We start from the raw sequence: 22,522 nt of genomic DNA, 5'->3' as shown, positions 1-22,522 counted from the left end.
CACAGTAACTGAGACCTCGCACAGCATTATAATGAGTTTACTGTGTATTATACGTACACATTTGTACGTATGGGACGTTTAAAGTCAATTTGACAGCGCAACGACTTTCATACATTTTCTTCGGGGTTGTTGTCGACGCGTTAATTACCTAACTCTTGATCAATTTTTCTGTCAATTTGTCCTCCATCGTAACAACAAAAAACAATCCGATTTACTGTTTCTTTAATAGTTTTTTCATCGTATTTGAAAAAAAATGTAACGAAATATTGGAAATAAAAATAAAAAAATAAAAATAAAAAAAAAAAGAAATAGCTTCATAGAGCAGCTTTAAAACGATTATTTTTCTACTTTTACCACCGAGACAATCTGATATGAAAAATCACTTTGAAATGGTGATTTTAGTGGCTCGTTAATTCGATGCAAAATGCTTAATTGTACATAGTCGTACCCATGTACGTGCTTCACAGCTGACTCCACATCTCCATGAACAGTAATCGTATCTGAGTTTCCTTCATTACTGTAATGACTGAATATAAATTTATTGTAAAAAAGATGAAAGATAGAGGCTAATTACGAGACGTAGGGTAAGGCCACTAGGGCACTGCTGCCGTATTACAGGATCGAAAGTTCAGTTTTGTAGTCTTTCCTGTTTCTCTTGATGCACAGAAAAAAGTGAGTTTTAGGAGTGATTTTCGAAATTGCCTGAATTTTCAGTGAAACGCATTTTTTTTTTCTCGGCGAATTTTTCCATTGCGATAAATTGAAAGTAAAGTGAGTTTCAACAATGAAGTACTTTGTTACTCAGACGATCTTGAAGATCGATTTCATCAAAGGGCGACGAAACACGACCGATAAAAACGATAAAAAATCGGGGAAATTGCGAAGAATGTGTAAAATGCAGAACGGAAGTTCGGATTCATTGCAGTAGCTTTTCTGGCGTTGCCAATCCATTCCGGCGTTTCCTCCAACATCGCGAGTTCCATCAACACTCGTTCGACTTGTATTGCTGCGAGAGCCCCCACGATCACTTTTATTGTCGCACGTAATCTCAACGGACAAAGAGGTCGAACGAAATAGGGACGAAGATGGAAAAATGTTGTCCCGATACGCCGCGCAGCAACGAATTTATGCGCGGGGTTTTCGACGCTCAATCGACCGATGAATCGACGCATGATTGTTGACAGATTTTCCAAATGACAGTTACCAAAATCCCTGAATTTTCAGCTTCGTTTCTATCCCATTCAATTTCCCTTCCCTAACTCAATCCAATGGCTGCAATTAGACGAATCGCAATTGATCGAAAACACCCCATACATGAAACGACGACACAAATACTTGTGGAAACCAGGGAGGCGCCGGCTTATCGCTAACTCGACAGCTCGTCCGGTAACGAAGCTGATATCAATGGGAAAAAAACGATTCTTGACAAGAGTATCAATGCTTTTTCCAGCGGTTATCCTGAAACATGCTGTGTAATCGTCGATTAGTTTAGCCGACTGAAGATGGCACAAAGAGTCGCCTCGACGAGTCGTCGTCGGGATCAAAATTTTTTATTAGATCGCAACAATTTTTTTGGCTCTTCAGGAAAATTGGTGCCGGAAACTCCTCCTCACTGGGCTGGATCGTTAAGCGATCATCGTCCAGGACAATAAGTATGAAAATATGTATTAAGGTTAAATATTGCATCATCTAGATTAGGAATTACGCTTAAAAGACGTGAAATTATGAAACTTTTGTTTGCCGACGAGCAAGTACGCGAGTGTTTTGTTGTCTCGATGTGACCCTCCTTCCGTTGTCTCGAGAGAAATTGCGGGCATGATGCGGGTCTCAGGACGGACGACGAATCGTCTCGTAAGCGTTGATCGCTCGGTACATTCGCGATGAAAAACGATCGAGTTCGTTGAAGGTGTCGAACGTGTACGTTTTGTAAAAAATGTCTTCGTTCGAATTCGTTTCGGATGTTGAGTTTGAAAAATGCGAGAAAATCATCGAAAGTTCGATGCACTTTCGAAGTGCCGCAAACACCAATCTCCAAAAATTGTTTGAATTTGCAGAAAAAAGTCAACGAATTTCTCGTATTTTTTTTCTACTCCATTTTTCCAACTTTTTCCATTTTTTTCTCTCGCAATGTTTCCCAGAAATTCTCAGGGCCGTTGAATAAGAAAATTCCCATCGAATGAAGTTGTTGAGTGAGAACGTTTGTGCCGAAGTCACATCCTTAACTGCAGATCCCGCATGACCTTAAACTCACGAATCTTGGGTGTGGAGGAGAGGTTGGAGCGGAATGAAGACTGACTGAAGTTCAGAGCCCCAACTCGAGGCTAATTGTCGCGATGCCGGCGTTCATCAACTTCTCCTGCTTCTGCTCCCCTCGAACGATCGTAATTGACGTATGGAACTCGGGCCGCAGAGCGTACGACGAGCTTAATACGCTTCGAGCTAAATTCATCATCGTGATTCAATAAATCCTCGAGATAATGTGATAACTCGATTTTCATCGGGCCTTCAAATTCGCGCTGATGGTTCTCGTGTTGCTCGAGTCTTGGGAGAGCCAAATTCGAAATGAAAAAAACATTTTCCATTTGAACATTTCCCACGCTGATATAACGCGAGTTGTTACACGACGTTGGCTCTTACGAGGCTTCAATTGGCAGTGTTTGGACGAAACTTTCTGACGGAATGTCGCAGCTCTTGAGAGGTCTTCGACATGCCTTTTCACGGGGGCAAATCTCCATCGATTTTTCAAAATTCCAATCAAATCTTTGAAGCCGAAGCAAAAGAATAAAAAATCGCACCTCGACGTTGATTCATAAAAAAAAGTTTGCGCGAGTCTTGCTGTATTTTTATGTGCTCGGACTCGTTTTTCCAATCGCTTTCCCTCATCGTACAAAACATTGGAATCGTCCCCATCATTTTTTCACGCTTATTGACGAAATTCACTTTTTCCACATTTTATTCGATTGTCAACGTAAAAATGACCGATTTTTTTCATCTTCTACTCGAGACAGTTTTGTCTCCACATTTCTTTTGATCTTTCAAGACTTGAGCCGTATGGATCGTGTGGCATGTGAGAGACCCTAGCGCATGAGATCACGCTGGTCTAACCGGCCCCTTCCCTTCGTATAATATCTCTCATCTGGCGCAAAACAGTTTATAACGCGTGCTTTATATACAAAGCCACGAGAGCATTTCCTCCGCATTCGTTTCCTTACGCTCGACGCCGCGCGAGGCTCTCCTTGTAAAATTGTACGAGCATGTGCTCGGTCAAGAGAACAGAGAGAGAGAGAGAGAGAGAGAGAGAGAGAGAGCACGATACTTATCCAAGTACGAAGCGAGCTGCGTACATGTTCTGAGGCACATACGTCATGTCCGCCAATTGTAACTCTAACGATCGCGATATAATCAATTTATACAATTATTACACACGAGATATTCCAGGCTGAATTGAAAACTATTTCACTCTCTGTGCAGCTCGTTACTTTGGTCTGATCGACTGATTTACAACCATTGAATTCTATTTTCACTGATTCATTTCAATCACAGTTCGATCCCATCGGAATCGATCAGGATGAAAATGACTAAATTGATTCTTTCCATATAGAAAAATTCAGAAGGGCAACAAAAATTTGTTTTTTTTTTATTTTTGCTAAGAAAAATAATTTCCATCAAAAATTTCAAGGCCCCCCAACCGATTATCATCGTTGGACCGATAACTATTAACTGATGAAAAAGTAAAAAAATTCTACCCCCATTTTTCGGAAAAATTGCACCTCTGAATATTTACCAAAATTAATTTTACTAGAATTTAATCGTCTATATAAAAAACTACATAAAATTGACTGAAGTTCGATTCGAACAAAAGGCAGAACTCTTTGTAGTAATGTTACGTTGTATTTTTGGACGATGTGTCATAAAGACCTCGCTGATTACACTCTGAGACAATTTTCCTGTAAATCGTTACGCTTCGGAGATACGGGTGTGTTAATACAAATATATACGTTCGTCGCATGTGGATGGATTACAGTAGGAGCCGAGTTAGTGTTCACGGTACTGTTCGCGTCCTTTCGTCAAACTCGAAAGGAAGTTTTTGCTGACGGTGAACGCTCAGAGCCGCTCGCTTTTTTCCGGGTTTTTCGTATTTCGAATTTGGTCTTTTACTCATTTTAACGAGCTTGCGATTGCGGGGGCGAATACACCTTCGACAGGAAAATAAACGATAAAATTTTGGAATAAAATGGGGAAAAAAAAACTATGAAAGCAGTTGCGATGGACGGAACGCGAGTGAGGTCGCAGTTTAGCAAGAATTTGAACCCGAAACCAGCCGATATTGCTCGAGTTCACACTGTCCAAGGCCATTGACGCGTCACCGGAGCGTTGCACCGTGAAACCAGCAGAAGCTCCAGAGGACAGAGAGGGAGAAAACGATTATTCGGTATTTGTTCTTCGGCCGATGCCTCTGTCGTCTTATCTGAATTCCCTTTTCTTCCTCTTTTCTTGTCCATCCGTCCGAGTGCGTGCTTGTAATGGATAGAAGAAGGAAAAGTGCGCACTCGGACGACTCGAGTGTCTTCTATAATCTCACACGAACTTACCGTTTGTAGTTTATTAATTAGGGAGAGTAAAAGCCCGGAAATGGCTCAGTATCTCATGCAAAAAAGCTTCGTCATTCTGTGACTTTTCATCGGTTCGCGTTGGCTCTACGAAATTCTCATCGACTTTGGATCGCTGCAACGACAACGTGTGCGACACTCAATGTAACATAATTTGATAGCTCATCGATGAGGAATGAAAAAAAATGGTTGATTTGAAACCTCGTTGGTTTTGCGATCGTTCATCAAATTTCTATCTGCAGCTAAAACAATGGCATCATTGTGCGATGCTAACACTCTCGTTGAGACTTGCAGTGATTTTTTATTTACTCCGCTTCTCTCTCGCCTCTCCCCTATTTAATTCATCTTATCTGCTCGCTCGTTAGGAGCCGCAGGGACCGAAGAAAATCCCCCGTTCGTCTCTTCTCCGATAAAATTTCGCTTCACAGAATAATCGAGTAACTGTATGCAGACAATGGCTGAGGCCACTCGGTACGCATCGTTGACTCCAATTATGCAAGGAGTTCTCAACTCGTCGGCACTTTAACTTGCGGTAGCAACTGCCCGTACACGCGGAGCTAATTCAACTATGCTGCACTGATCTTGCTCAACGAGGTATTTACATTTGTATTTTTCACTAAAAAGCAGATCATTACTCAAGTTGAAAGTTTGACTTTTTCATTGCTGAATTGCACTGCTCCTGGCAGGAATTCTAGCAGCGCTCGTGATTTTTATGGCAGTCGGTTAAAAATAAAATTAATCGGATTTTGAGGTTCTCACAGAAAACGAGCATGAGGCCAGCAGGCTGAAAATCGCCTGTTCGAGATCCAACGGCACGATCTATGCGAGCATATTCGATCCTGAAATGCATTATACTCTCTAAAGCAAATAATGGCAAGGAATGCGTAAGTGGTTAACCGTTGGCGGTTGCCCATTCGAGTGCCAATACTTGAGAATTTGAAATTACGCTTCTCGAGTGCTCCTTCGTGCCCCCAAAGTCCTCTCACTTTCTCTCTCGGCTCCCTCTCTTTGGCGTATACATATGCATGCGTATTGGTGCGTAGGTGAGTGTTTGTTTCAGCCAGCGAACCCTGAGCGACTACTTCCCTTCGTCTCGAAACCTTATCGTCCCCTTAACTCCAACGTACACCTCTCCTTTCCATCCACTTCACTTAACAAAGTGATCGTCTGGAAATCGACCATTTCCATGCTCGCGGAGCTCGTCGGTGAAGCAATTTCATAAATGCGAAAATGTTTTTTTTCACCCTTCTGCGAGTGGCTTGGGGCAATCGTCGCTGTGGGATTTCGACGGATGATTTCCTCCCCGTTATTGCTTCACATATGAAAAATTGAATTTCCTACAAACATTCAAAGTTTCATCGAAATGATCCACTTCGAATTATGCCTGAACGCCTAAAAGGCAAAGAAATTATTTTCTGCGTTGAACATTTTTTTCGAAATTTATTCAGAAGACTTGGCTCACTCTGTTAAATAAAACGTAAAATAATAAATTGATTTCCCCCAATGTCGCGTGCGTGTACAAAAGCGAACAGCTGGCAGATATGCCTTCCATATCTGAGCAAATAATGGCTTCGTGTATACAATATGAAAAAAAAGGTTTCGAGTATTCGACAAGGCAAAGTTCGTTTCCTCTTTTGTTAGAAATACTCACGTGCACTGAGTCGCGCACGTGTAGTAACATACACGCATCGCGCCTACAACGGTTTGCTCCTCCATCAATTAAAACTGCGTTTCCGTCAGTGCCCATGGGATCAACCAAGTAACCCACTTGGAGCTCGAATGAAAGAAAAGAGAACTTGAGAGCTAAGAATCGTGTGAACGACACGTAATCACGGATAATCCTCAGTGATAAATGGATTTTTTTCTCTCCACCGGAATTCCTATTATTAGTTCACCATTCTATTCTTATCTCACAGCCTTTTATTTGCATGGATTTATCGTATGCTTTCTCATTATCATTGCTTCGTTACAGATGTCGCTGAAGTTTCTAACGTTCGACTTGAACGAAATTAAAAAATAGAAAAATTTCGATTCACCTCTTTTTTATTGCACGAATCACTTCTTCGCGTGAGGTCAAAAAAGGAAGACATGCCAAGTTTGGTCGAAATATTCGTTCCGAAATACCCCCTTCATAAGGGTACAATTGTCGACAAAGCCGCCCCGAAACCGAATTTTAAGACAAATGATCATTCTTATTTCTTTTTTTTTATTTGCGATTTGCTTCTCGAGGCAAAAACAGAGGGACTTGCCACGATAAATTGGAAAATTCGCTTCAGAACATTGTGTTCCGCGGGTGTTTTTTAATCCATTAACGCTCGAGCGTCCCGTTTTTTTTTACCAATCTTTCAACGCGACTATTTTTTGTATTATAGCCGTTGAAAAAATTTTGTTTTCAGGTATAACGACGTAGAATTTTATATTCTTACAGAATATTAGCTCAAAATTCCGATTGAACATTAATAAAAAAAAATATGGCCGATTCAAACGTGGAAAACGTGGTCATTACACTTTTGTGTCATTCGACTCAGAATCGCGTGAAACATGTTTCGAACCCATCGTGGAAAGTCATTTTTGCATTTTTTTTAATTTTCGAAAATTTTCAAAATTTTCGAACCTTGGAATTTTTTTATAGTCTATTGCCTTCGAATTTTTTTTTTTTTTTCGGTCATTACAACTTTGTCTCATTCGACTCAGAATCGTGTGAAACATGTTTCGAACCCATCGTGGGAGGTCTTTTTTTGATTTTTGAAATTTTCGAATCTCGGAATTTTTTCATAGTCTATTGCCTTTGAAATTTTTTTGTTTTTTTCGGTCATTACAACTTTGTCTCATTCGACTCAGAATCGCGTGAAACATGTTTCAAACCCATCGTTCGAGATCATTTTTTCGATTTTTGAAATTTTCGAAAATTTTCGAACTTTGGCAATTTTTCATGGTCTATTGCCTTCGAAATTTTTTTTTTTTTTCGGTTACTACAACTTTGTCTCATTCGACTCAGAATCGTGTGAAACATGTTTCGAACCCATCGTGGAAGGTCTTTTTTTGATTTTTGAAATTTTCGAATCTCGGAATTTTTTCATAGTCTATTGCCTTTGAAATTTTTTTGTTTTTTTTCGGTCATTACAACTTTGTCTCATTCGACTCAGAATCGTGTGAAACATGTTTCGAACCCATCGTGGGAGGTCATTTTTTGATTTTTGAAATTTTCGAAAATTTTCGAACTTTGGCAATTTTTCATAGTCTATTGCCTTTGAAATTTTCGGTCACTACAACTTTGTCTCATTCGACTCAGAATCGTATGAAACATGTTTCGAACCCATCGTGGGAGGTCTTTTTTTGATTTTTGAAATTTTGAAATTTTCGAATCTCGGAATTTTTTCATAGTCTATTGTCTTTGAAATTTTTTTGTTTTTTTTCGGTCATTACAACTTTGTCTCATTCGACTCAGAATCGTGTGAAACATGTTTCGAACCCATCGTGGAAGGTCTTTTTTTGATTTTTGAAATTTTCGAATCTCGGAATTTTTTCATAGTCTATTGCCTTTGAAATTTTTTGTTTTTTTTCGGTCATTACAACTTTGTCTCATTCGACTCAGAATCGCGTGAAACATGTTTCGAACCCATCGTGGGAGGTCTATTTTGATTTTTGAAATTTTCGAATATCGGAATTTTTTCATAGTCTATTGCCTTTGAAATTTTTTTGTTTTTTTCGGTCATTACAACTTTGTCTCATTCGACTCAGAATCGCGTGAAACATGTTTCAAACCCATCGTTGGAGATCATTTTTTGATTATCGAAATGTTTCGAAAATTTCAACCCCCGAAATGGGGGTGTTCCGGAACGAATTCTTCGACCAAACTCCTTGGCACGTCTTCCTTTTTTGACCTCACGCCAAGTGATTCGTGAAATAAAAAAGAGGTGAATCGAAATTTTTTTTTTTTTAATTTCGTTCATGTCCAACGTTGAAAACTTCAGCGACATTTGTTACAGTCGTGACACCGCCGCTCAAACTCCGATTGGGTGATTCGATGGCTCTCCGCTAGGCGGCTTCCAGCGGAGTCTTTCGCTCGAGCGAAGCGCTCCGCCCCGCGCTATGAGTAGCTTCGGCTGCAGCGGTTCCCTGCGACTGAAATTTTAACTTTAACCGTAAAACTGGGCTGCCGGAATCGCTAAAAATGTGTAAACTTCCATCCATCATCCGAGGGCACTGAAACTTTTGACAGTTTCGACCCGCATTAAGTGAACTCGTCTTGAGACGAAGAACTTGAGTCGAATCGAGCGTATGCCCCCATGGATTCCAGCGAACACAAGCCTGCACAATGAGCCATGGAACAGGCATTCTCCTGGATTGACCTCACGCACAGAAACGTGTCATTTTGTAACGCACACACGATCCCGGGCGTACACACTCGGCGAATAGCTCGAATCCGAGTCTCTAGTCGTGATGACTATCACGAAACAATGAAGCCCCTCTTCGCGGTCATACATGTGAATATATACATTGAGGTAAAACACTGGAATGGAAATCGGTTCACCAAAACACGACTCGCTGTTAACTGCCCCGAATTCCAAGTAGTCCGTAATGGCTTCGCTCCCTCTTGCTCCCTCGAATCTCATCTCCGAATGGTGGAAAATAATTTGAGTTTCAAGCTGAAACGACGTTGCCTATTAGCAGCGAGGCAAACGATTGGTGCAAAAGTGCTCACAGTCCTGCGACCTTTCACGAATCTCTTTATCCACAAAATGAATTTTTCAACCAACCCCCCAGCCTCGGTCCTCCCTCCTTAATTCTCCTTATAATACTCTTTTGTTTGCCACCATTTGATACCTTTCCCCGGAGTATTTCACGAGCGCGTACAATCTATTGTGATGCCCGACGAGCACAGCGCGTCACACACCAGTGCATTCTCGTCCCACACCCGAAGCGCTTTTATACGCACACCCGCGCACGCTTGCGTCAAGCCTCCACACGGATTTCGTGAGCACGAACACGCGAAAGGGACTCTCTTCCACACCTGGAAGTTTCCTTACTCGCACGTCGTATTTTTACACACAAACTCCTCGCGCTCGACACACGAGCACGCACTTCTGTCACTTCTGAAACCACGGCTCTCTCTCTCTCTCTCTCTCTCCGTATGCACAAACCGAGAACGAAGAGACCGAGAGCGGTCAACACTTCGTACACCCTGATCCTGATTAAAGCAAACTTTGGCTCATTCCCCAGTCGACAAGCACCCACGCAACAGCGCCGTTGTGCACTGGGGAAAGACTCTTCGTTTGGGATCGACTGCGCTAAGGACAGCGTGCCATTTCGGCGGGGACACACGCAGCTGGTTTGCTCACATTCACGAAGCAAACGTCTACTGTAACGAGCAGCACTCAGTTTTTCCTACGAATGTTAAATATCTGTGACTACGTGTTTCGGATCCGTGGAGAAACATTGAACTACAAGGCTCTTCAAAGTACGTTTTTCGCTCCGGTTTCGAGGGCTTTTAATCCTTGAATCCTCGGACGAGATACATCGCAGCCAAGTTTTTGCAATGCCCCATTTCTTTGGAAGGTTACTTCCGCCAAGAAGTTACGAACCTTTTCGGAAAACTGCTGAGCAATATCACGAGGCAGGACTCCATACTTTTTCCTGCTCACTTCTGTCAGCGGGAAGAGCTTCGTAAAATTAACGAGTTTTTTGGGGCCCCGTTAGCAGCGTCATTTCATTCCGGGTCAATGAATACTGCGTCTGGAAATTTGTCATTACCGATCCCTCTCATTTGGAAACGCCCGAAATGTTCTCGTCTCCTTTAAACGGTTGGAGATTATCGAAAAAATGCTTGACTTTTTTCGACCTACCGCACCATTAATTCTGAACGAGCCGATAGAAAATTCTCTAGCGTCGAATAATGTGTGCACGGGTACACATGGCATTTGGACTGCCGAGCGCACCTTCGCTCACGCACACATACATTCGAATTCCACAACGCACGCACATACTACGACTGTGATCTCGCGGCCAGTCTACGACGAGACTGCGCACCGTGTGTACGCGGATTTTAACAGCGCTCCTCGATTACTTGCTTACCGACTGTGCCGCAAACTTTCTGCTTCTCTAATTTCGTTGTTTTTTTAATTTAACAAAATTGAATACTGAGATCGTCGCGCAGTGGATTTAAACGGATTCGACGAGGACTTGGCATCGCACTCGGTGACGGTTGCGTTCAATACTTTTGTGTGTGATCGCAGTTAGTATGCTTGTGCCCACGAAAATAGATGTCGGAGTGTGTGCCGGCGAAATCGGAAAAAGATAAAAACACGCCTGCGAAGGCCCTTGAATCGTGCGTCTGTCGATGCTTGATAAGAAGAGGAAAAACGACGCCGCAGTTGACACTAAATTCGATTCACCTTCAGGCCTGACGAATCCAAGTTCTTTCAAAACTTCCTTCCCCGTCGGTTGGTCAGCAACTCTTCTCAATAATGCTCGCAATCATCATCGGATTCTTCTATTTTCACTTTGAACTGTTGCGATTAGAGTTGCAGATGGTCATTGACCCCGAGAGCTATAAACTCTCGAAATTCGTGCTGTGAAACTGATAAAAGTGCAGTGTTTTTAGCTCGATATTATTATCGCGAGGAGAAACGTTCGATTTTCTTCGGTTCCGATGCTGGATAAAATGAGAAACGAATTTCACGTGGCTATGAAATACCGACACTTTTTTTCGCCCCCGAAAGTGTGATGGTGGGAGGGGTTTTCGGCGCGTTGGAAATCGGCGACGAGCTTCTTGGCGGTTCAACTGATTTGAGGAGAATTATCGTATTTACAAACGATGCTGACTTCGGAGTGTTTGCTTTTTTGCCGAAGCGGATTTGTCGAGCTGTCAAAAACTGGGGAATTTAAGGGTGCGGAATAACCGATCGAAATCCGCGCTCTTTTCACGGGAGATCGAAGCCTCCCGTCGTTTCTTCTCGCTATCGAGGATACGCGACCGAAAGAGGCGGATGCGTGTGGCCTCAGCGTCAACCGGAAGCCAGTCGTCTCGACGTGATTTTGGAATTTCTACGAAACAATGGGGAGTTAAGATTCGAGCGTGAATACAAAAGCGTCTCTTCAACGGTATGGGAATGCAGCGCAGAAGGAACGCGGAGGCAAATTATTCATGCAACGATCGGAGAGCGATGCCTCGATGGAGAAAAACGAGAGGAGAAGAAGAAGAAAATAACGAGGAGGATCTAGTGTGCCGATAAAGTACGACGGAAAAAAACGAAGCGAACATTCGCGCGGTGGAAAGGGCACTTTACGCGGTGGCAAAGTGAAAGTTTCTATTTTGCATGATGATCTCGTGTGTCGTGTGGACAATGGCGTTTAGGGATTACGGTACTTTGAAGAAACCGCTGAATCGGCCACGAACCGGAAATTATAAAAATCAACGTACATCGTGAGAGAATATTTGAGAAAAAAGACGATAAAAAAGCGAATAAAAAGAAAAGGAATATATTATAGTTGATATTTTGCGTCGAAGAGGAAAGTTCGCGAAAGCGGGGAGAGAGACAACGATGACGAAATTTTCAACGTTCCAGTTACGTCGAAAGTTCTCGTCTCCGTTCTCGTAGGATACTCACCACGTGTGTTTCAAGACTCGATGACCTCGACATGCGGCGAACTTTATGACGCTCCTCCGACGCTGTCTAGGAACATTAATTATTTATAACTTGTAAATATCGCTCGTTTTGTTCATTACGAAAGGCCGATTCGACTGCCGAGCGGCCAGAGTCCCGATGACGATCGCGCGCCTCGAAATATCAAACTCACGCGCGATACTCTCGCAATTGACCCAGGGACATGCAAATTAGGAGGACAATGGCGCGATTGTTTCCTCATCTCTCGACAAGTGTTTTTACTTCTCGGCCTCGACTTTACGCCCCTTCGAAATAAGGGAATAACCTCGTCTCGGGCCCGCTGACTCAACACGCTTAACACGAATTTCACGAAATTTCGAGACCGACCAACCGGAAGTTGCAGAATGGAAACTGTTCTCAATTGTAATTTGTTTTTCGACCATCATTTTTCTTCGATTTTTTCTTCCTCCGGTTAAGGTATTCCTCTCACGAACCCGGCGTGAAATTCGCGATGTTGGCGAAATTTCAGGTCAGGTTATTGAACATTTAATGAAGGATTAAGACTTCAAAAATCGTGAAATTCATACGAGAATGGAGATTCCATCAACACTACATTTCTATTGAATAATTCTGAATTCACGATACCAACCGTCTGACAGAAAACAAATTAAGAAAAATACCTTAAAGCAAAGATTTGAAGGACTTGTCACCGTTTCTGAGTTGAAAATTTTTCCTGATTATTCTGCTTCGATGTTTCGCTCTCAGCATCGTTGAAAATTATTCTTTTTTTCCCCCGTTTCGAGGTAGAATTCAGAAACTTTCCAAAACGATTGTCCATTTCATCGTTCGCATATCTTTTACAGATCTCAACTTGTGGAACAAGAGTATCAGTCAAAGATGGCGGAAACTTCGTCGAAGGTGCTCCGTCCAAGAGATTTCGGAACCCCGAGAAGCTCTGCTAGAGGACGGCTCAAGGCGGACGGTAATCCACGCCGTGAGGTCAACCCCGACGAGCCGGGAGGCTTCACCAGCTCCGAAATCCTCGCACGATGGCGCTTCACCCAAGAAACTATTGCAAACGAGTTCTTTGAGGCTACCCGGTGAGAAAAATCTTTCGTTGATGAAATATTTATCGATGATCATTTCGACGACGATTTTCAAGAGTTTTGAAGCATCCGCAAATTCATTGTCTCACCGCCGTCAACGTTTTACAATGAAATCTCATTCTTTTCGTTCCCCCGTATGATTCAGGCACCAGTAAGGGGATCGCGGATTTCCAAAACGTGTTACGCAGCAAATTTAGTAAGATAAACGCAGGGATACGCAAGCGCAAAGCGCTCAGCGTGACGGAGGTGTTTCCGCCGAAAGAGAACGTTTCGAACTTTTACGTTCCGAGTCCTCTGTCATCGTCGACTAGTCAGAAATTCGAGCCGGCTAATTACGAGAGTCGCTGCGAGCCAGCCTCCTTGCCGCCGTATCCGTATCACGAGAATCTCGAGACCCTCGCCGAGGCGAGTGTGCCGAATTCGCCGCAGTGTAAGGGGCTCGAAAACCCGCGGGGGTGCCGAGCCTTCACTTACGAGGCTCGAAGAAATTTGGAGGATTCACGCTCCGACGTAATCGAGGAAGAATCGAGTAAGGAGCCGTACGAGAACATGAGTTTCGGGGCTTCGGGAAGGCTCCAAGCGAACGGCAGCTGCGCTCATGCGAGGGACACTCTCCGACGTAGCAATTCGGAAAACCGTGATCATTCGCGGCACGATAATTCTTACGAGAACGTTCAGTTCTCGAGGTGCTCGCAGAGGTCAACCATCCACGACGAGAGGGAGGAAAATCTCAGGCGTTTGGCCAGAAGCATTTCGGAAACTCGGGAAACCGATAACTCTTACGAAAATATGCATTTCCATAAAAATTCAAAATCACGCAACGATTCCGAAGACTCCTGCTTCGAGGACATCCACATACCGAGGGTCACTCCGAGGAAACGAAGCAACGAGTTCAAGCTCGGTGGACAAGTCACCAATTATTCGCCCTCCTGCTCCTCCACCGGATCCGCTGGGGTTCTCAATAAATTGGACGAAGGTCCCTCCAGTCTCGGGGCTGATATCAGCCCTGGCAAGAAAAATTCTCGCCGTATAAACAGCCGTAGCGTCGCGAACATTCCCTGCTCGTCTGCAAACAATTTGAAGGCTTGGCACGTAAGTTCTTCGATACTTTTTATTGTACAAGACACTTCGACGAATGCCTCACTGATAAAGTCACTTCGCCCATTCAATATCGAAGCTATTGTCGCATGCCGATTAACGTCGGTTGCCACAATGCCAGTGACATTTCAAATTTTCTTTCGATTATGCATGCACCGCATTCATCAATGAAAAGGATTTTTCGATGGATCTAAAAGTCTGAAATTATCGTTGCGTAATGCAGTTGATGAAAATGATTTCGCTAAAATTTCATAAATCGTAAATATAATCGACGATCAATCGATCGCCACTTTTGTAGCGATGATCGACATTTTTTTGCTGAAATCAAATCCGCAATGACACATTTTCGTATCAACGAATTTTTTACCTTGAATCGACTTTTATAGAATATTTATTAGAAAATATTAAAATAATTAAAACAATAAATATGTGTGTTTATTAATAAATATAATATTAAAATTATGAATAAACAATAAAAATATATTTGAAAAAATAAATAAATAAAAAAAAAAACAAATGGAAAATAGAACTTTTGTAGAATTTCTTCAAATTTCGTGCAAGAATGCTTTGGATTGGGAATAAAATGTTCGTTTGCCGGTACCAGGGTGCTCAAGAAACGGACGAAGGTTTAAACACCGATTCCGAGCTGGAAGACATCGACGAATCGGGCGAGGGGGAAGAGTCGAAATTCTGCACGCTTCCAAGACCCGGCAAGGGTGGAGTCTCGTTCACGATACTTACCGCACGTTTTTACAAAGGCCCCGGACACAAGGGACTCGGTTTCAGTATCGTCGGTGGTACCGATAGTCCCCGTGGAAATATGGGGATATACGTGAAAACCGTGTTTCCCAATGGTCAAGCTGCTGATTTGAACACCGTCAAAGAAGGTAAAATACTGTTTTTCTAACCGATAGAAATTGCTCGGCTAAAAAACGTTTGGAAGGTTAAAAAATGTTTGAATGCATGCGTGAAAATTAGTGGCAAGAAAAGAATTGCACTTTTTTAACTTTGTAATTGTTCGAGGAGCATTGGCCTTAAGAATTTCTTGAACTAGTCGATCAAAAGCTGCGAATTTATTTCTCGAAAGGCATCAACTCCGAGCTGAACAATAAACTGATTACTTATTTTTGTAGGGGATGAAATACTGTCCATAAATTCCAAACCTCTGCACGGGATGACCCACGCCGAGGCTATTGCAGAATTTAAGGCTGTCAAAGCAGGTGACGTCATACTGCACGTGGGACGTCGAGTATCGAGAAAAAAGAAGGACGGTTTGACGTTGGCACCAGCGGCGGCGGGTTCGACGCCACGACAGGCCGTCGAATAACTGTTTTCCTTCATTTATTCGTCATTCGCAATTCGTCGTACGAATCTGCACTGGTTCGAAATATTTCAGAAAGAATATTCGAGCCCCTGACGAGTCGGCAATAATGACGATCGTTTGAGCGCATATCCGAAATCGCGGAGGATTATTTTTCAATGCGCCGATGAAGAGGATGCTTCCAAAATTGCTGCAAACAGTTTATCGACTTTCGGATTTCTCTCACTTTGGCCACGAGCCTCTGGAATGTTGGATGGGAAGTGAAATATTTTGGAATTCTTGAAACTAAAATTTCAGTCTTCCCTTCCATTCGAATTATCACAGAAAAACTTTTCGAATTTCCTTTTCTACATGACGATTTTGTTTTCGTCGAAAAATTTGTTAAATACTGTGCCAAAAAGCACTGGAAGTTCTTCCACCGATGAGACGCTCGTTTAAATCGTGCAGTCGGTATTTCCAACATTTTTATCATGAAAATTCAGTCTTTTGAAACAAGGTTTCGTCCGAGAAACGAAAATTAGCGAATAATGTCGATGGAGCGTTGTAATTTGATGGGACGAAGATGAAACATTGAATTTCTCAACGTCAAACGTCAGATTTTTAAATTCCTGACGTAACTTCTTCGAGGAAAGCAAACTTTATACAGCAACGAACCTTTTTTACGAACATTTGAGTACGAAAAAACGTAGGAACGCTGAAAAAATCAAATTCTACTTTCGTAATAGCACGAAATTGTCCAAAATTAATAGAAACGTGAGAACGCGATCGAAGTTACAGAAATCTGTCAAAACAGTGTTATCCTCGATGGAGCGAGAAGTCACGAATCAACGAACCAGCTGAGTACTGTAAAACCAGAAAGGAAACGTAAAGCAAGCAAACTTTGATAACATTAAAATCTATATATAAGCTACTCACATAAGTATATCACGTAAGCGGATGAGCGAAAAGTAAATGGTACGACGAACGGCCGGGGAAGATAAAGGAAGAAGGGAAAAAGGAATGTTACCGAAAGCATCCAAAGTTTGAGGTCCTCACACGCCGCAACAAGAGATTGAATTATTTTTTAAAACGAGCAAAAAGAAAATAATAAACTCCAGACTAACCGAAGCTCACCCCAAAGATGAAGCCCAAAAATATATATTTTACTATCGTATATAGAAGGAATCGAATATTTGACACGTGAGAAGATTTTTCATCGAAAAATAACTACAAAAATAATAATGAAAAAAAAGGGAACGAACAAGTATCAATGAACGGAACGAGAAATATTTTGAGACGAAAACGTTGTTAGCATCTAGTCCACTTGTAACCTTTTTTTATGAAGCATTTATAAATAGAGTAGAAGAGAAAAAAAATTAAATGCCACACGGTGATATACGATATTTAGCTTTAGTCAATATGTTATATGAATATATTTAAATTTAATAAATATTCATAAGTAAATTTCTATTATATATATATATATATATATATACATAAATATGTTTCTAACGCCTGTCGATCGAATTTTAACAGAGAAAGATTAGCGATAGTCACGAGATTTTTTAGTGTCGAACGCGCGCGCTTTGTACTAAAAACCGTAATCACACCGATCGTCGGGTTTGTGATAGGTCGACTCGAAAGGCTAAAAAAAAAGGATAAAAAAACTGAAATAAAATGACGAAATATATTCCAAAGTTCGCCGTGGGTACGAACGATCGAATATATCGACGTAAAATTCAATTTATTTATACGTAACATGACAACCCAAAGAGATGTACGACAGACAATAAAAACGAAGAGAAAAAGCATATTCCATCGCGCCTTTCGCGTCGAGTAACGAGATATACAAACGTACTCCGAGATTTTAGTCTTCCAATAACGACGAACCGAACGAAAAATTAAAAAAAAAAAAAAAACAAAACAAAACAAAAACAAAACAAAAACATCAGCTTCGAGTGCGAAACAATAATTAACTTGGAAAATATGAACATTTTTTGACGAGCTATTTTTTACGAGTAATCATATCAAGGGTGCTTATTCGAAGGAAATCAAATTTGGGAATTTACTAAAAATATTCTCATTCGTGCTACGCGTTCAGTCCTATCGAGGTGACGAACACCATTTTCGTTTGCTTAAATTGTACTGCACATTCCATTTTTTTTTGAAAAATTTCAAAATACCATTCGCATATAACGACTCTCGGAGAAAATTCTCGGCTGAAATAATAAAAAATTGATAAATGTATGAGAATATACGAAAAATCATAAAATAAATAACGTGCGAATCAAAATTCAAGTGGAATATTGAATTTGTTTTTTTTTATTCGTTCACATAACGCGTAGCTCTTAGATTTTTATAATAATACGATTTAATAACCAAAAACATATCGAATGTCGAGGTCGCGTGACCTCTGATTTGCGGATATAAATATCAATAAACTATTCGCATGCAGTTTAATCTCCGTTGATTTATTTCGTCTTCACCACCTTTTGAATCCCTCGATACTAATTTATCGCTAGCGTTTGCTAACGCACTTAGCGCCCAAATATTGTGGGAATAATAAAAATCGTAATTTTCGTTGTAATTCGGTGGTTTTTGTTTTCCATGGTATTACAAAAAACGACGGTGCAATATTAATTTAACACACGTTTCAGTGAATAATCATAATAAATTACGTCAGTTGCACACTCCTCGTCTCGCTCCTTAATTCTTGTTTCGTCTCATTTTATCTTTCCCTGCATACGAAGCCTGGATTCGAAGATTCGATCTTTTGTCACTGTAACGAAAAATTGGACATTTTGTTTTGCTCCGATAATCGAAATAATCTGTCAACCGGATACTTTCTTAGCTGCCTTATAACGTTTTTTGTTTTTTCGAAGTTTCTCGGATTCTCGGCCATACGAAGCCTCGGTGCTGTCTACAACGATTACGCGAGATAAACGAGGCTGAAGAAACTTCCGCAGCCCCATCAACGGCTTCATTAGCCTCCAATGTTGGTGCAGAAACGAAGGTCAAGTGATAATCAAAGGAATAAAGATCTCGGTGAAATTTGGAGTGATGAATTTTCAAGCGTCCTCAAAAGTAGGCCACGCACTATCTTTTCTACAAGATCGTGACTAACACCGACCGTTACTCGTGAATAAATATCTCTGTGAAAAATCTACTCATCGAGTCCCATCGAGAGTGGACAAAGAAAAGCATACTCTACGTGTACGGCGTGCGTGATTATTTTCTCTCTCTCTCGCTCTCTCCTTCCTCCTCTCTCTCTCTCTCTCTCTCTCTCTCTCTCTCTCTCTCTCTCTCTCTCTCTCTCTCTCTCTCTCTCTCTCTCTCTCTCAACGTTCTTATTTGCGGTCATATGAAATTTTCAGACCTCGTTAACGTGCTGATGAATATTGTAGGCTCGCCCACCGCGACGAGATTCCCGGGGAACGATGATCGAGCTCTTGGCTGCGTTCTCGTCCAAAGTCCTAGCGGAATCTTTGCTTTTGTTCGAGGGACTTTCGGAGAGAGGAGTCGAATAGACGAATTTAGTTTGGGTCTCGTAGGGCTGTCCGATCCTCGCTGACTCCTTCATTATGTTGTCCTGGGCGCTCAACAGTTGTCGAAATCTCTCCTCGCTCCTTTCCCTCTGAGCATCGTTCGTCGACATTCCTCGAGACATCCGCGACGTCCCGTTCTCCACGCTCGTCTCCTCCTCGGTCCTGCTGCTCTGGCCACCCGCTTGTTCCTTCGTCGCTGTCACGTTTGCTTTCGGTCCGATATTCAAACCCAGCCATTGAGAAAACAGAGCTATTCCTTTCTCCGCGCTCGCCGATACGGCGGCTATTAACTCCTCGGTGTTCAGACCCACTTCTTCCTCCTCGTCCTCCTCCGCAGCTGGGGAATCCGTTGCTTCAGGAACTCTGCATTCGGGCGTATAAACAGGAGAAGACGAATTTTATTATCCCTGTTTTTCTGCATTCGAATTAAGCGTGTTCAGTAACGAAACTCGATTTCTTACGGAAATTTTTAAACAAGTGTATGGTCGCGAAGAAAAATCTAACGAAGCGGTTTTAAAAAAAGTTGTTCCAATCCTCAAACGATAAATGTGCATCGAAATAACTCGAGAACTTTTGAATAAAAAATTTATAAAAAAAACATCATGTGCCGTCTAGTTTTTGAGAAAAAAATTATTGCAATAAAAATCGTATGAGAAATACGGCATGAAGTTGTGTAACAGGGACGTAGGCAAAAGATGAAATACAAAAATTCCAAAATCATTGTGAAATTGGTAAAATATCGTAACCATATATTTTAAAACTAATCATTAACGCTAATTTGAATGATTTTTGGAAGATATTTCACAACGAATACTGACCACACAGGGAGAGGGCTGCGCCCTATTTTTTATAAGGCACTTAGCTATCGAACTACCTTAAGTGCCGACTCGTTTTCACATTAGTTGAACAAACTGGATCCCAAAAATGCTCAATAAAATTTAGTTTATTCGGTTGAGCATTTCGTATTGGAAAAAATGTAAATTCTTGTGGCCGAAAGGCAGAAACGAACGTTGGGCTTCCATCAAAGTGGAATTTCCGTCGAGTGCCGATGAGCTTGAAAGAATGATGCTCGGAAACTCACGTGGCAATTTCAATTTGTCGAACTCCTTGATTGAAATTGAAGCATCCAACGTTGTACGTCGCTTGTATTGTGCTCACGAGAGTCGGTTCGATAACGAGACAACCGTTGTGACCCTGATCGGAGCGACTAATGGATGTGAATTTAGCGCAAAGCTGCACCAGATTGACGAAGAGGCCATCCCCGGACGGCAGGAGACTCATGCACGTTGGTTTGTTCGCCGCGTTCTCTGCATTCGTTCGTCAAAATCAAATCAAGAAAAACAAAGCAAAGAGAGAAGAAAGAAAAAACGAGGCAAAAGCGCTTAAAAATACGCGAACATGTCAATAAAATTTCTCCGATACACCGAGCCGAAAGTGTTTCACTTTTATTTCTCCGACTCGTTGATCCTCCTTTGTGTGACCGAGGGATCATGCACGAGAGCGTGTAAAAAGAAATTCCGAAAGTAAAATAGCGAAACGAACGATTGTATTTCGATGAAAACAACTTTCACGCGTGCCACTTAGACCTTTTTTTATTCAGGCTTTTCGAATTGTTATTTTGACATGTTTTTTTTTCAATCCGCAATCCCGATTCTCTACTTTCTGCTCAGCGGTTTATCGCGACAGGATAAACTTCGAAAAGTCGTAAGTGGAAAGCAGCAACTCGTAATAAACCGAATTCCATCGAAATTGCGGCCGATTACGAGACCAAGAATTCGTCCAAATCAATGTCACTCGATGACCCGAGCGAATGGCAATTCCAGTTTCATCGTTTTTTCAAAATAATTTACGATTCGAAGTCTTGATTGTTTTCGATCGGAGGAAACGTTTAAAAAGGTAACGAAAGTAAAATATTAACGAGATTTTTCGAAAATAGCAACGTCCTCGATAAATCCAAGCAATCTTTTCACTGACCAATTTTAATGGTAGCGTTGTGAACCGGATTTTCCCCGTAGCTGACGTTCAGCGAGACGTTTTGTTCCTTCTGTTTGATATTGATGCAGGCCGGGCCCCCGAGGCTGATGGCCGAAGTCAAATTGAAATCAACGCAGCACAAGCAGCCGGATGATTGGCAGAGACATTTCGATTGAGGCGCAGCCGATCTTTCCTCGGCTTCGGGAAGGTCCCAAGATAAAAGTGTTTCTACCATTGGTGTCGTTCATGGAAGAAAGAAACAAAGATTTTTTAGGGTCTGTGTTCCAAGTTTGCTTCGAATATGAAAAAATGAAGGAAAATTCTCTCAAGTATTCACATCCACCCAACAGAATGAATTCCTCAAATATTAATTTGGCAAAATTGTAGATTTTAGTGAAAAATTAAAAGCAGTTGCCAGCGTTATTGACGTTTGATGAGAAACAAACTTCGTTTTCTTCCCCGGAGTGAACGAATCAGTTAAAAATAATGATAGCACTGCACAAAAAAGTGTGAACGAATTCACTTTCTTATAGTCAATGGATCACCCAGTGGCACGTGGGCATTTTGAAAAAAGCGCAAAACCGGACCGAGACTCGTCGCGCCCATGAACGGAAGGTATCGAAGCCGAAAAATGAGATTAGAGGAAACTGGGATTAAAAATGTGAGGTGAGAACGAGTGACGGGGGGTTTGTCGGTGCACACAGGGAGGCTTCACAAAGGATCTCATCTCACCGAGTATCCCAGCGGAGGAGACGGCAGCAGCAGCGAGTGTGAGTACCAAAAAAAATCTCACAGTCACGTTCATCGTAGTTTCGAGTAGTCACGTGTCGAAAGAGAAGAGCAAAAACGGTATTTACAACTCGGACGGAGCTTAAAAAAGCCTGAACAAAGCGTCGCGACGCATGAGCAGAACGAGCGTACGGATAAAAACGATAATTAATATTCTCAAAGGTGTGTCGCTGCGAAAGTGCTTAAACTCCGAATGAAGCGAAGAATAAAAACGATATTTGGTTATGTGGGACTCGAAGACTTGGCCCGATGGGCAGGACTAAAAAACGAACGAAAATTGATGGAAAAATCCGCGATGGAGCTGCGGTCCCGACGCGGTGGTTAACACTGACAGAACTGTCAAACGAAAAATGAGGAGAACCGCGGAGAGAAAAGAGAAGATCCTGACGGTCAAGGAACAAGCTTAAATCTGGCTCGATGCCCGGGTCCCGCGAGAGCACGCTTCTCACATATACAGAATAAAATGGATCGCAGCCCGAAGCATAAAAGCCCC

At 41.9% G+C, this 22,522-nt stretch overlaps 2 protein-coding genes across 2 annotated transcripts in view; one reads left to right on the top strand and one right to left on the bottom strand.

Annotated features, from left to right (window-relative positions):
• Positions 1 to 18,181, top strand: part of LOC122413405 (uncharacterized) — a 29,006-nt gene extending 10,825 nt beyond the window's left edge. The window contains exons 3-6 of the mRNA XM_043423723.1: positions 13,081 to 13,317; positions 13,469 to 14,415; positions 15,026 to 15,308; positions 15,555 to 18,181. Coding sequence (XP_043279658.1) covers positions 13,081 to 13,317; positions 13,469 to 14,415; positions 15,026 to 15,308; positions 15,555 to 15,748 — 1,661 coding nt within the window. The 3' untranslated portion in view covers positions 15,749 to 18,181. The remainder of the gene's footprint in view (positions 1 to 13,080; positions 13,318 to 13,468; positions 14,416 to 15,025; positions 15,309 to 15,554) is intronic.
• LOC122413406 (uncharacterized) lies at positions 18,036 to 22,522 on the bottom strand. The gene is made up of 4 exons (XM_043423724.1): positions 21,973 to 22,522; positions 21,241 to 21,468; positions 20,348 to 20,573; positions 18,036 to 19,629 (listed from the first exon to the last, which is right to left on the bottom strand). The coding sequence occupies exons 1-4, from the start codon at positions 22,043 to 22,045 to the stop codon at positions 19,092 to 19,094; spliced, it is 1,065 nt and encodes a 354-aa protein (XP_043279659.1). The 5' UTR covers positions 22,046 to 22,522; the 3' UTR covers positions 18,036 to 19,091.

This window comes from Venturia canescens, chromosome 7, assembly GCF_019457755.1.
Source record: "Venturia canescens isolate UGA chromosome 7, ASM1945775v1, whole genome shotgun sequence".
Taxonomy (NCBI): Eukaryota; Metazoa; Arthropoda; class Insecta; order Hymenoptera; family Ichneumonidae; genus Venturia; species Venturia canescens.
This window is presented reverse-complemented; position numbering and strand designations above follow the sequence as displayed.